This window comes from Palaemon carinicauda, chromosome 6 (genome assembly GCF_036898095.1).
Source record: "Palaemon carinicauda isolate YSFRI2023 chromosome 6, ASM3689809v2, whole genome shotgun sequence".
NCBI classification, from domain to species: Eukaryota; Metazoa; Arthropoda; class Malacostraca; order Decapoda; family Palaemonidae; genus Palaemon; species Palaemon carinicauda.
This window is the reverse complement of record NC_090730.1, coordinates 116,048,690-116,064,046: the sequence shown is the minus strand read 5'-3', so window position 1 is coordinate 116,064,046 and position 15,357 is coordinate 116,048,690. Positions and strand designations below refer to the sequence as shown.

General features: G+C 41.5%; 1 protein-coding gene across 1 annotated transcript in view; it reads right to left on the bottom strand.

The window, feature by feature from the left end:
- LOC137642628 (inhibitor of Bruton tyrosine kinase) overlaps positions 1-15,357 on the bottom strand; it is a 176,977-nt gene that overhangs the window by 78,217 nt on the left and 83,403 nt on the right. Inside the window, exons 11-13 of the mRNA XM_068375345.1 lie at positions 11,138-11,437; positions 4,670-4,832; positions 4,455-4,556 (exon numbers count right to left, since the gene is read on the bottom strand). Coding sequence (XP_068231446.1) covers positions 4,455-4,556; positions 4,670-4,832; positions 11,138-11,437 — 565 coding nt within the window. The remainder of the gene's footprint in view (positions 1-4,454; positions 4,557-4,669; positions 4,833-11,137; positions 11,438-15,357) is intronic.

The window sequence follows — 15,357 nt, the reverse complement described above, 5'->3', positions numbered from 1 at the left end:
ACTGAGAACTGAGCACTTCCTCTGACGGTTGCCGTCTCCAGAAACGAAGGATTGCGGCATCAAAGAGCTGTAAAAAGATATCAAATCAAATTAATTAGCTGAAGAATCATTTGGGAGAACAACCTAACCCACAAGCAAGAGCGTTCCCAACAGAGGATCAGCCACTGCCAATGGCACTGAGGGAGAATGGCGATGTCAGAGAAAGAGGAACTCACAGGGAGACGGGAACCCTTAGGCAGCAGGTATCCCTCAAAATTTAGGAACCTCAGGAGGTTTCTCAACCCTCCTGCCTGAGGGAGGCTTCCTGGCAGACAAGATCGGCACAGGCTTACCCTTAGGGATAGGATCTGGGTGTAGTCGATTGGGTGACTGCTGTCTCTGCGGTGATGGAGGCCTATGAGACTGGAGAGACTGATGGGTGTCTCTCCTTGAAGGAGGGTTACCCACTGCCGTCAAAAAGGGAGAACAGTACTTCGTCTGAGGACGAGGTAACCACCGAAGAGAGGCGGGTTTGGTTCCGCGAGGATGTTAAACTGCTAGAACCTTCTCTTGACTGAGACGTAGGAACATCAAGAGACAGCGGGTGGGGGTGGGGGGGGGAGTAACAGAGGATCGCTAACCATGATCGCGCGCTCTGTCAGAACTCGCGTGGCTAGAGACCTCATCGCTAACTCCTGTTGGAATGGGTGTGCCCAAGAGTTCAATATATTGTTGACCGCTGACACCAAGATGGCTGCGCGCTCCAAGGTGGCCACGCACGAAGTTGTTCACGCGCTGATTCTGCGTGCCAAGTTGGTTGCGCGCGCCAAGTTGGTCGCGTGTGGAGAGTTGTTCGCACGCGCCAAGTTGTCCGGCGCACGAACGCTCCGCGCAACGAAAGTTCAAAAACTCTTTGTCGTAAGAGTAGAACTCTTAGTGACTAGTTTCGCGAGAACCAGAAGGTTCAGCGTGATCGCGTGAACCCTTAGAGGTAGCGCGCTTAGGAGATAACTCCTTGCTAAGGTAAACCAGAGGTTCAACATAGCGCAGGTTGCGCGAACGCTCAACACAACGAGAGTCCAAAAACTCTCTGTCAAAAGAGTAAGACTCTTGATGACAAGGGTCACGAGGACTCAAAGATTCAGCGTGTTCTGTGCTGTGAGACCCCGAAGGGTCAGCGTAACGAGAAACCGAAGTTCCTCTGTCAAGAGACACCGAAGTGTCAGCGTGACTAAAGGTACAAGAACCAGAAGGTTCAGCGTATCATTCGGCACGAGAGCCTTCAAGCTCAGCGATACCAATGTTACGAGCGTAAACTGTGTTGTAGGACCCCGAAGGATCAGCGCAACGGAAACCGAAGTTTCCCTGTCACGAGATACCGAGGTGTAAGCGTGACTACAGGCACGAGAGCCCATAGGCTTAGGGTAACCTGTGTTACGAGACCCTGAAGGGTAACGCAACGGGAAACCGATGTTTCCTTGTCACGAGACAACGAGGGGTCAGCGTGACTGATGGTACGAGAGCCCGAAGGATCAGCAAAATCATCGTTACGAGAGCCCAAGGGCTCAGCGTAATTGAAACCCAAAGGTTCCAAGTCGCGTGAACTCGATAGTCCAGCGCGACGGAGGCCCGAAGGACTCCTATGGTCATGAAAACCCGCAGGATTAATATGACAAGAGCCCGAAGGCTCACAATCACCATGAGGAGAACCAGCAGGATCAAAAAGATGTCTCCTCCCAGCACGAGGAGGAGAACTTCCAGGATGGAGAGGTGTCAGAAACCCTTCCACCCTACGACCCTCCAGAGAGGAACGCAGAGCAGACTCCGCCAGAGGAGGAGACTGATCCAGCTTTAGAGATAACTCCTCCGCAGGGGAGAACGTCGCTTAAGACAAGGCTCTCGCTCCGCCCCTGGAGGGGAACCATAAGCGTAAGGGGGGACAGCCGATGCCCAGCGGCGGTCTTCTTGAGAACGAGACACTCGTTCTCCCGAAGGGGAAACCTGCTTCGGAGAAAGGTCTCCCACCGCCCCCTGGTAGATCAACAAACTCTTAAAAGTTTTCTCTCATGAACGAGATTAAAGTTCACCTGAAGGAGAATCGCCTAGAATAAGCTTTCTCCCAGCCCTATGGGAAACAAGCATAGGCGTACGACATATGTTGATCACTGAACAAACTATTTCACGAACGAGAGAGAAGTCCTCTCAAAGGAGGACATCGCGTATGACAAGCTTTCTCCCAGCTCTACGGGAAAAAGGTGTAGGCATAATAATCTCACTCTCGCAAACGAGAGAGAAGTCCTCCCGAAGGAGGATATCGCCTAAGACAAGCTTTCTCTCAGCTCTATGGAAAACAGCGTAGGCGTAATAATCTCTCCATCGTTAACGAGAGAGAAGTCCTCCCGAAGGAGGACATCGCCTAAGAAAAGCTTTCTCCCAGCTCTGTGGGAATAAAGCGTAAGCGTAATAATCTCTCTCGCGAATGCGAGAGAAGTCCTCCCGAAGGAGGACATCGCCTACGACAAGCTTTCTCCCAGCTCAATGGGAAAAAAGCATAAGTGTAACAATCTCTCTCGCGAACGAGAGAGAGACGTTCCCCTCGAAGGAGGAACAAACCTTGGACTTGCTTTTCCACACTCAAGGGAAAGAAGCACAGTCTTCAGTGATGAGATAGCAGAAGCAGAACTCGTCGAGCTGTCCACAATTCTTCCCGAAAGAGGAAAGGTCTCCCTCGGAAGGGAGGGCAGCCCAACTCCAAGGAAGGTTAACACTCCCTCGGGAGGGAGGGCAGCCCAACTCCGAGGAAGGTTAACACTCCCTCGTAAGGGAAGGTTCTCCAACCCCTGGAGGCAACTTCCTGGCAGCAATCTATGCTTCCCATCAACAAGCCTAGTTCAAGTTGAAGGTCGGCAACGAGTGCTACCTCGTAATGTGGGCAGCTCACGAGCTGCCACATGAAGCGCAGGACATTGACCAGAGCGGCCAAAGCCATTGGACTTGCATTCTATGTCGCTGTTATCTGTTAGAAAAAATAATAAAAGTTGTGATGAATTACAATTCATAACTCCGCTGCATAACATGAACTATTCGGGGAATAAGTCACCTTCCTTTTAAGAGAATTCCTCGAAAGGGAGCTGAACTGTTATAAACTTTTAACTCAAGTGATGAAACAAACACACGGGAGTGTTGAAGACCTGTCGACCACCCACGCAGGGGAGGGCGGCAAGGTAGGAGAGTAGTATCAAAGCAATGACAACTCCCTTATGGCGGAGACCGCCGGATATGTTTTCAAAAGTAATTAAAGTTACAAGTATTTAAAACCATAAAAGTATATTTCCAATTATACATATATAAACGCATAGATATGTATAAGATAACAAAAACACATACACACACGAGGAAAAAGTAATTAAACAGAAAAACAATCAAGGCAAGTCTTTGCGGGAGAGAAAGGCAGCATGTCCGTTCTCTACCAAGCCAAAAAGTAAAGTGGTTACTTAGCCGAGAGGTGTGAGTGAGTGGGGTAGCCAGTCTACCCCACCCCACACCCACTAACTAGCGGATGGGGTGGTTATCCCTCACTAAAATTATCATGGCTTCTCTTTCAGCTATGCCTACGCCAAAAGTATACCCCTCTAAATAGCGGAGGGTTTGTATTTACGTCGGAACAAATTCGTAATAGCAATTGAAGTACATAGCTTCAAAATCATTGAGAATTAATGCCAAGGCACCAGCCACCCATTGAGATACTACCGCTAAAGAATTATTGGGTCCTTTGACTGGCCAGACAGTACTACATTGGATCCCTCTTTCTGCTTACGGCTTAACATCTTTGCCTACACATACACAGAATAGTCTGGCCTATTCTTAACACATTCTCCTATTTCGTCATACAGTTGACAACACTAAAATTACCAAACAATTCTTCTCTCAAGAGGTCAACTGCTGCAATTGTTCAGTGGCTATTTTCCTCTTGGTAACGGTAGAAGAGACTTTAGCTATGATAAGCAGCTCTTCTAAGAGAAGGGCACTCCAAAATTAAACCATTGTTCTCTAATCTTGGGTAGTGCCATAGCCTCTGTACCATGGTCTTCCACTGTCTTGAGTTAGAGTTTTATTGCTTGAGGGTACACTCAAGCACACTATTCTATTTTGTTTCTCTTCCTCTTGTTATTTTCAAGTTTTTATACTTTATATAAAAGATTTATTTCAATGTTATTGTTCTTAGACTTCTTGTAGATTTTCCATATTTCCTTTCGGGCCCTTAGGCTTATAGCATCCTGCTTCTTCCAACTAGGGTTGTAGCTTACCAAGTGATGATGACGATAATAATAATAATAATAATAATAATAATAATAATAATAATAATAATAATAATAATAATAATAATAATAACCCAAATTTAAATTCTCTTAAAAAGGCAACCATTTACAAATATATAATGAAAATGAATATTGGATTGATAATATAAAACTTACCTGTTTTTAACTTGAAAAGAGCTCTTGGAACTTTTGGTGAAAGAATCAGTAAGACTAGGGAAGTTAGTTTCTGGGGATTCAAAAGATCCAACAGGACTTTTGCTGAAAAGATAAAAAAAGAACAGTATAAACTGTAAAAACAATTTTAAACAACAACTTGAAACAAAAACTATTGAATATCTTGACAAATCACTTTAAAAAAACATGGCACTTACATGGGATCAGTGGTGTTGCTTAATTTTGGGCTTGACACTTCCTGATTTGACTTAATTTCTGAAATATCCTTAAAAGACAAATCCTCTTTAACGGGCGATTCTCGAGTAGTTTCTTTGAATGAAGTACTTCTTTTCTTGCCCACTTTTTTCCAAGAGTTTAAATCTGGAAAAGGACATAAAAGGCAAACACTATAAATTCCTCTTAATTTAAATGCAAATATCATTACGTTAAATTTCCATCAATAAAAAACTAACTCATCAGATGCACCTACAATTCTTTTACAGCAGGTTTGGGATACTGTTAAAAACCATCTTACCAAATAAGCAAAATGGCAATATATGACAAGGGAGGCAAACAAAAGACAGCAAAAGTATGGAAGGATATTCAGAAGAGGAAATAAAGATAGATGGTAGAATAATATAAATAAACATAGGGCAACTTAAAAAAAAGAAATATTTAAGTTCTATATTTAAGTTCTGGCAAAGAACAGAAGTCACAGTTACAATTATAGACCATTGAATAAAAAAGATAGTTGTTGGAAACGGTCCACCTTTCTAACGAATTAAGATCTTTTGTCAGCTGACTATCAACTTCCCAGAGTAGACCACCCTCTTTATGAAAGATAGCTGACGTAGCTGCTTGGCTTCTGCATGGAACGCTATTTTCTGTCTTGAAGCCCTGTGACAGAAGAGACAGCTCTTGAACTGGGGAATACTTTGTTCCTCAGTCTGATTCAAAGTGGCTTTCAAATACTGTTTTTATTTCTTATTATTAGTACAAACACTTCCAAATTTTATCAACTGTCTTCCACCTTGCTGTCAAACCTTTTCAGTATTGATTATTGGTCAGGGATACCCTTACTGGGATTGGGGTTACTTTCAAAACCAATTGTGGGAGCTGTGGTGGTTTTGCCTACTACCCAATAATATTCGGACAGCAGAAATTTCAATATCCTCATCTTAATACAAGGGACTACCTCTTGAGAAATTAGTCCATGAATTCCTGGGACAGATTGATTTCTACAGATAGGACTCTCAGCATTCTGTCCATTTTAGCCTATGCTAAACGTGCATATAACTTAGATTTTGTTTTTTTCACACCAGCTTGTGTCTTATTTACATTTCATTATTCAGATGCTAAACTTCTTTGTATTTTATCAAATGAGATCATAATAACTTTCAATGTAATACTATAAAAGTAGAAAGTTAATTTAGAAATTACATAAGGCTAATACTTATGCAGTCCTTCCTGCTGCCATTCAATGTTGCACACTCAGAAGTTTCTACGGAGAAACTTTTTTTCTTTTTTAATAAACAATTATTGAACTAACATTGACCATTCGCTGGGCAGATACCTCCTGTGATTCTACAGTCAGTTAATCAATGATACTTATTATCAGGTAAAGAGGATGACAATAATTGGAATAAAATATACTAACTATCAACCCCACGAGTTTCTAAAGAAGTACAATGAATTTTTAAATTTGTAGCTTCACATTTGACACTTACTGTACCATCCTTCCAGGATATTTGGGAGTCAGCTCACACTAGTGTCCTTGGTAGAGATATGAAATTAAGGTGTCAGTCTACATACTTTATTTTCACAAATTATATTTTCCATCTGCTCCTTTCAATTTTAATATACTCCCCCCCTACCAAAATTTACATTTATATTGTTTACCTTACCCTAGGATCCTCTTATGAAGCAGGCCTAGCCAGGGAAGGATTAACTTAAAATCATATAATATACTCATTTTAATTACAGAATATAGTTTTAAGTTTAAGTAAAATAGGAATGTTTACCAGCAATTTTATCTATTCATTTATAGTACTGTACTTGGGCTATGTTGTGTGAACCTGTTGGTATGCTAGCCTAGTTGTCCGAAACCTAGAATTTTCCATATTTGTACTCGTAATAAATTTTTCTGCTTGCATAGTACTGTAGTTAGGAAGGATTGACTATACTATACTGAGATAGTTGTGTGTTTATGTAAAATAAAAATAAAAATTAATTTTGTCTTTATTACAGTACAATACTTCCGTCACCTAAAACTTATTTTGGACAACTAGGAATGTTTACATTCTTTGCCAAGAGATGCCGATAATGATGGGTGTCAGAAACCTCAAAATTAGCAGGTTATCAGACTTACAATGGTATATAGGAAAGCAACGGTGCAAACAAGTTTTAAAAAAATAATTCATTTAATAAACTTGAAATTAAAAACCATCAAAAATACTACTGCCATTTGAACCCTTGAAAAGTTTTTAAAAAAATTCATCAGTACATCATCGTCATGGTGATAATCCCCGTTGCTTTCGTTTTCGATATTAGCACTGTCATCGTCCTCCATTCCGTCTAAATTGGTTGAAATGCTTTTGCTGTATACTTAGAAATCCAAAATAAGTTCAATAAAGACAGTTTTATTTCATGCACACGCCACCTAAAACCGAAACCATTGCTCTGTTTAAGTTCCATCACCAAATACAACGAACAAATGAACGCATTTACTCATCTGTGTAAGGGTTAGCTTTTGCAGCAACAGCCATCTTATCAAGTATTGGTTATGCAATAATAATAATATTATCATCTTTATTATTAGTTGCTAATGTTGATTTACTTTATCCTTAAAAATTAAAAATAAATGATATAAGAGCAATTTTGTCATGTTTTTCTTAAAAACGGTGCCTAAAACAGTGAACGTTTTGATCACATTTAATCGCCGATCATGACGATCAAATGAACGCATTTACACATGCAAGTGATAACTAATGATACTATGAGCCTTTAGTAAAGATGTTATAAATAAAGATTATAATATGTGTGGTAAAATATTTATATCAAAAGTGTAGTAACATTAGGCTGGTCTTGAAACTGCCGTTCACCCAGTACATGGAGTATAGGATAAAAATGCTTTTTTTAAAGGAAATTTGGGGATTTGCCTTTACATGGGGTAGGTAATATATGGTATATATATGTATTTAAGATTAAAAATTGTCATGTGTGATGAAAACTGTGACTTTGATTGGCTTCCATAGGATTGCATAAAACAATTAGAATAGCGCCAACGTTATCCCTGCGTGTCGTAAGAGGCGACTAAAAGGGACGGGACGAGGGGGCTGGGAACCCCCTCTCCTGTAAAAGTATCCTGTGAGAGCAACAAAGAGATGGAGCTGGGGGGAGAGTGACTGCTCCCCGCACTCTAGTTTTGGGGTGTTTGAATGTGCGTGGATGTAGTACGATAGAGAGTAAAAGATGTGAGATTGGAAGTATGTTTAGAAGTAGAAGGATGGATGTATTGGCCTTGTGTGAGACAAAGATGAAAGGAAACGGTGAAGTGATGTTTGGTGAAATGTCTGGTAGAGTGTCTGGGATTGAAAGGGGAAGAGCGAGAGAGGGTGTGGCTTTATTGCTGAGTGAATGGATGACAGGTAAAGTAGTGGAATGGAAGGAGATATCATCTAGGTTAATGTGGGTAAGGGTTAGGTTGGGTAGGGAATGTTGGGCGTTTGTCAGTGCGTATGGGCCAGGTAGTGAGAAAAGTGAAGAAGAGCGGAATGAGTTTTGGAATGAATTAACTAGGTGTGTAGAAGGACTGAGTAGAAGGAATTATGTAGTTGTTATGGGTGACTTAAATGCTAGAGTGGGTGCTGGAGAGGTAGAAGGTGTCATTGGGAAGTATGGCGTACCAGGTGAAAATGAGAGTGGTGAGAGACTGGTAGATATGTGTGTTGAACAAGAGATGGTAATAAGTGCTAGCTTTTTTAAGAAGAAAGATAAAAATAAGTATACATGGGTAAGAGTGACAAATGGAAGAGTAGTAGAAAGGGCATTACAGTAATGGATTATGTGTTGGTAACTAAAAGAATGTTTGGAAGATTGAAAGACGTGCACGTGTTTAGGGGTATGGCTAACGGTATGTCTGATCATTTTTTGGTGGAAGGAAAATTGGTTGTAGCAAAAGAGTGGGGGAATAGAGTAGGTGGATGTAAAAGGGAGCTAGTGAGGGTTGAAGAGCTAATAAAACCTGGGGTAAAAAGTAAATATCAAGAAAGGTTGAAAATGGCATATGACGAGGTGAGAGTAAGAGAAACTGGTAATTTAGAGGAGGAGTGGAAGTTAGCAAAAGAAAATTTTGTTGGGATTGCAAGTGATGTATGTGGCAAGAAGGCTGTTGGAGGCAGCATGAGGAAGGGCAGTGAATGGTGGAATGAAGGAGTGAAGGTAAAAGTGGAAGAGAAAAAGAGGGCTTTTGAAGAATGGCTGCAGAGTAATAGTATAGAGAAGTATAAAAAATATAGAGAGAAAAAGGTGGAAGTAAAGCGCAAGGTACGTGAGGCAAAGAAGGCAGCTGACCTGAGGTGGGGTCAGGGACTGGGTCAGTCATATGAAGAGAATAAGAAGAAGTTTTGGAAAGAAGTGAAGAGAGTAAGAAAGGCCGGCACAAGAATTGAAGAGACAGTGAAAGATGGAAATGGAAGGTTGTTAAAAGGAGAGGAGGCAAGGAAAAGGTGGGCGGAATATTTTGAAAGTTTGCTGAATGTTGAGGATGATAGGGAGGCAGAGATAATTGCTGTTCCAGGTGTTGAGGTGCCAGTGATGGGAGATGAGAATGAGAGAGAGATTACAATAGAGGAAGTGAGGAGAGCACTAGATGAAACGAGAGTAGGAAAAGCATCTGGTATGGATGGTGTGAAAGCTGAGATGTTGAAGGAAGGGGGTGTGACTGTAACTGAATGGTTGGTGAGATTGTTTCATGTGTGTTTTGTGTTGTCAATGGTACCAGTAGATTGGGTCTGTGCATGTATTGTACCACTATATAAGGGTAAGGGAGATGTGCATGAGTGTTGTAATTCAAGAGGTATTAGTTTGTTGAGTGTAGTTGGAAAAGTGTATGGTAGAGTACTGATAAATAGGATTAAGAATAAAACAGAGAATGCAATCTGGGAAGTACAGGGGGGTTTTAGAAGAGGTAGGGGTTGTATGAATCAGATTTTTGCAATTAGGCAGATATGCGAGAAATATTTAGCAAAAGGTAAGGAGGTGTATGTTGCGTTTATGGATCTGGAGAAAGCATATGATAGAGTTGATAGGGAAGCAATGTGGAATGTGATGAGGTTATATGGAGTTGGTGGAAGGTTGTTGCAAGCAGTGAAAAGTTTCTACAAAGGTAGTAAAGCATGTGTTAGAATAGGAAATGAAGTGAGCGATTGGTTTCAGGTGAGAGTGGGGCTGAGACAGGGATGTGTGATGTCGCCGTGGTTGTTTAACTTGTATGTTGATGGAGTGGTGAGAGAGGTGAATGCTCGAGTGCTTGGACGAGGATTAAAACTGGTAGACGAGAATGATCATGAATGGGAGGTAAATCAGTTGTTGTTTGCGGATGATACTGTACTGGTAGCAGACACAGAAGAGAAGCTTGACCGACTAGTGACAGAATTTGGAAGGGTGTGTGAGAGAAGGAAGTTGAGAGTTAATGTGGGTAAGAGTAAGGTTATGAGATGTACGAGAAGGGAAGGTGGTGCAAGGTTGAATGTCATGTTGAATGGAGAGTTACTTGAGGAGGTGGATCAGTTTAAGTACTTGGGGTCTGTTGTTGCAGCAAATGGTGGAGTGGAAGCAGATGTACGTCAGAGAGTGAATGAAGGTTGCAAAGTGTTGGGGGCAGTTAAGGGAGTAGTAAAAAATAGAGGGTTGGGCATGAATGTAAAGAGAGTTCTATATGAGAAAGTGATTGTACCAACTGTGATGTATGGATCGGAGTTGTGGGGAATGAAAGTGATGGAGAGACAGAAATTGAATGTGTTTGAGATGAAGTGTCTGAGGAGTATGGCTGGTGTATCTCGAGTAGATAGGGTCAGGAACGAGGTGGTGAGGGTGAGAACGGGTGTAAGAAATGAGTTAGCGGCTAGAGTGGATATGAATGTGTTGAGGTGGTTTGGCCATGTTGAGAGAATGGAGAATGGCTGTCTGCTAAAGAAGGTGATGAATGCAAGAGTTGATGGGAGAAGTACAAGAGGAAGGCCAAGGTTGGGGTGGATGGATGGTGTGAAGAAAGCTCTGGGTGATAGGAGGATAGATGTGAGAGAGGCAAGAGAGCGTGCTAGAAATAGGAATGAATGGCGAGCGATTGTGACGCAGTTCCGGTAGGCCCTGCTGCTTCCTCCGGTGCCTTAGATGACCGCGGAGGTAGCAGCAGTAGGGGACTCGGCAGTATGAAGCTTCATCTGTGGTGGAAATGTGGGAGGTTGGGCTGTGGCACCCTAGCAGTACCAGCTGAACTCGGCTGAGTCCCTGGTTAGGCTGGAGGAACATAGAGAGTAGAGGTCCCCTTTTTTGTTTGTTCTTGTTGATGTCGGCTACCCCCCAAAATTGGGGGAAGTGCCTTTGGTATATGATGATATGACAGTAACTAAAAACATTAAGATTTCAAAATCTCTAAAAGAAATCCCAAACAAAAATTTCATTACCTGTCATATCCTGATTTTGAGATTTTATTTCAGTATCTGTCCTCAGTGGTATCATCAGTTCCGTGACTAAAGTTTCACTTTGAGGGGAATAACTCTTTTCAGCAAATTCAGAAGGCTCACGTTCTTCCAGATCGTCAAAATCTAATGCTTCAAAAGCATCCTCTACATCCCTTGTGGTATCACAGTCCGATGAAGAGACAGAAAACTGGGAAGAGGTAGAGGTTTTCCTTGTTCGAGAGTCCACCTGACTGTTTCTACGAATACGTTTCTTCTTACGGGTAGAACTTTGCTGTTTATCACCTAGAACATGGATAAAATAGAATGAGCATCAATTACAAACAGGAAATAACATTAGCATGCTGTGAATCTCCTAAAATTGCCAAATCTTATATTTATTAGTAATGGAATATTATTTTTCAATCTAAAAGTATTGACTCACCTATGGACCCCTAAACAGTATTCTCCAGAACCCCCAACAATAGCTGAAAAACTATTAAGTAGATAAGACTATGGTAAATTTTTTCACTACCTTTTATATTTTCTTCATAAATCTAAACTTTTATAAAACCTCCTAACAGTCTTTTAAACCTATTATACACTCTTAAAACACTTTTAAAGCCAAAACTAACTTTTACTGTAATGTATCATAAACTAACCTCTTTTCCTCCATTTCTTTAGCGCAACTTCTAGTTCAATAAGTTAAAAAAACAAAAGAGAATGATAAAAGTATTGTTAGTAATGTATATAGCTATAAATAACAGAAGAAAAAACAGCTATTTTCTTGTGAACCACCAATTCTGATAACAAAAGCCATTTTCCTTGAATGGCTACTTCCGTACAATAGTAAACAATTACAGTAACTACAAATACATTAAGTAGAATATGATAGCTTTATTACATTTTACCATTTTTCATTATGGACAAAAGATTGGTAAGGAAATATACCATTAAATTCAAGGAACAAGTTGTAGCTAAAGCTGGGAAAAAACAATGCTCAATCTGTTAGGTATTGGGGAAAGCCGTATCCAAAACTGGAGAAAAATTAGTCAATGGTGTATTCGGTTCATGAAAAGGTTAAGAAAATTGCACAAATACTACCTTAAGAATTGGAAGAAAAAGTTAGTAACTCACTAAACTTTGAAATCAAGTAGCACTAAACCAACGACTATAAAATTATCGTGCACAAGCAAAAGAGATAAAACGCCATTAAACTTTGATATGCCATTAAATTTTGATATGCCATTAAACTTCATAGTAAATTAGGTATGTATGACAGAAAAGTATTTTTTACTGAAAACTATATACCTTTATAAGCTAAAATAAAAATGATAGATACTGTACAAGTTTTTTAGCAAGGGAAAAAATCCTTCAGTGTCAGTTAAAATGTTATTTTCCTTAGTAAAATAGATTTTTGAATATACTTACCCGATGATCATATAGCTGCATCCCTGCTGCCCGACAGAAAAAATCTACGGGCGAAATACGCCAGCGATCGCTATACAGGTGGGGGTGTACATCAACAGCGCCATCTGTCAAGTAGGTACTCAAGTACTCGATGTCAACATAGAACCAATTTTCTCCTCTGTCCCACTGGTTCTCTATTGGGGAGGAAGGGTGGGTCCTTTAATTTATGATCATCGGGTAAGTATATTCAAAAATTTATTTTACTAAGGAAAATAACATTTTTCAATATCAAACTTACCCGATGATCATATAGCTGATTCACACCCAGGGGGGTGGGTAGAGACCAGCATTACAAGTTGACATTATGAGCTAAGTATTCCGTATTTCATTTTAGCAGTTATTCAAAATAACAAGCATAAAATAAATAAGTACCTGGTAAGGAAGACGACTTGAACAATTACTCTGCCTTTTTAAGTACGTCTTCCTTACTGAGCCTCGCGATCCTCAAAGGATGCTGAGCGACTCCTAGGAGCTGAAGTATGAAGGGTTGCAACCCATACTAAAGGTCCTCATCAAAACCTCTAATCTAGGCGCTTCTCAAGAAATGATTTTGACCACCCGCCAAATCAAGTAGGATGCGAAAGGCTTCTTAGCCTTCCGGACAACCCAAAAATATTTCAAGAGAAAGATTAAAAAGGTTCTGGAATTAGGGAATTGTAGTGGTGGAGCCCCCACCACTACTGCACTCGTTGCTACGAATGGTCCCAGAGTGTAGCAGTTCTCGTAAAGAGACTGGACATTCTTAAGATAAAAGACGCGAACACTGATTTGCTTTTCCAATAGGTTGCGTCGAATATATTTTGCAGAGATCTATTAGTTTAAAGGCCACGGAAGTTGTGACTGCTCTAACTTCGTGTGTCCTTACCTTCAGCCAAGCTTGGTCTTCCTCATTCAGAAGGGAATGAGCTTCTCGTATTAACAGTCTGATAAAATAGGAAAAAGAATTCTCTGACATAGGCAAAGATGGATTCTTAACTGAACACCATAAAGCTTCAGACGGGCCTCGTAAAGGTTTTAAAATAGAACTTAAGAGCTCTTACAGGACATAATACTCTTTTTAGTTCATTTCCAACCATACGAAAAGTTTGGAATATCGAACGATATTGGTCAAGGCCGAGAAGGCAGCTCGTGTTTGGCTAGAAAACCAAGATGTAGAACATGTAGCCGTTTCGGATGAGAATCCGATGTTCTTGCTGAAGGCATGAATCTCACTGACTCTTTTAGCTGTGGTTAAGCATATCAGGCAAAGAGTCTTAAAGGTGAGATCTTTCAGGGAGGCTGATTGAAGTGGTTCGAACCTGTCTGACATAAGGAATCTTAGAACCACGTCTAAATTCCAACCAGGTGTAACCAAACGACACTCCTTCGTGGTCTCAAAAGACTTAAGGAGGTCCTGTAGATCTTTATTGTTGGAAAGATCTAAGCCTCTGTGACGGAAGACTGATGCCAACATGCTTCTGTAACCCTTGATAGTGGGAGCTGAAAGAGATCGCTCTTTCCTCAGATATAAGAGGAAGTCAGCTATTTGAGTTACAGAGGTACTGGTCGAGGATATGGATACTGACTTGCACCAGTTTCGGAAGATTTCCCACTTCGATTGGTAGACTCTAAGGGTGGATGTTCTCCTTGCTCTAGCAATCGCTCTGGTTGCCTCCTTCGAAAAACCTCTAGTTCTCGAGAGTCTTTCGATATTCTGAAGGCAGTCAGACGAAGAGCGTGGAGGCCTTGGAGTACCTTCTTTACGCGTGGCAGACGTAGCAGGTCCACCCTTAGGGGAAGTGTTCTGGGAACGTCTACTAGCCATCGAAGTACCTCGGTAAGTATTCTCTCGCGGGCCAGAGGGAAGCAACTAGAGTCAACTTTGTCCCTTCGTGAGAGGCGAACTTCTGCAGTACCTTGTTGACAATCTAGAACGGAGGGAATGCATATAGATCTAGATGAGACCAATCTAGTGAAAGGCATCTATAAGAACTACTGCTGGGTCCGGGATAGGTGAGCAAAGTATTGAGAGCCTCTTGGACATCGAGATTGCGAAGAGATCTATGGTTGGCTGGCCCCAGGTGACCCAAAGTCTCTTGCATACATCCTTGTGGAGGGTCCAATGTGTTGGAATTATTGTCCCTTCCTACTGAGACAATCTGCTAAGACATTCAAGTTGCCTTGGATGAAACTCGTTACTAGTGAAAAGTCTAGACCTGTTGAACAGGAGAGGAGGTCACTTGCGAACTCGTACCATGTCAGAGAGTAGGTCCCTCCTTGCTAGGAGATGTACATCAAAGCACGGAGTTGACCGTGTTCACCTCCACCACTTTGCCTTGAAGGAGAGACCTGAAGCTTTTCCAGGTCAGACGTACTGCCAGAAGCTTCTTGCAGTTGAAATGCATTGTCCTTTGACTCGAGTTCCATAATCCCGAGCATTCCCTACCGCCTAAGGACGCACCCCAGCCTACGTCCGATGCGTCTGAGAAGAGAACGTGGTTGGGAGTCTGAACAGTCAGGGGAAGACCCTTTCAAAGGTTGATAAAGTCCTTTCATCAAGTCAGACCAGACTATCTTTCCGGAAACCGGGATCGAGACCGCTTCTAGCGTCTTGTCCTTTTCCAGTGAAGAGCTAGATGATACCGAAGAGGACGGAGGTGTAGTCTTCCAAGAGACACCAATTGAACCACGGATGACAGTGTCCTAACCAGACTCATCCACAGCCTGACAGGGCCGTGTTCCTTCTTCAGCATCTTCTGGATGGATAGCATGGCTGG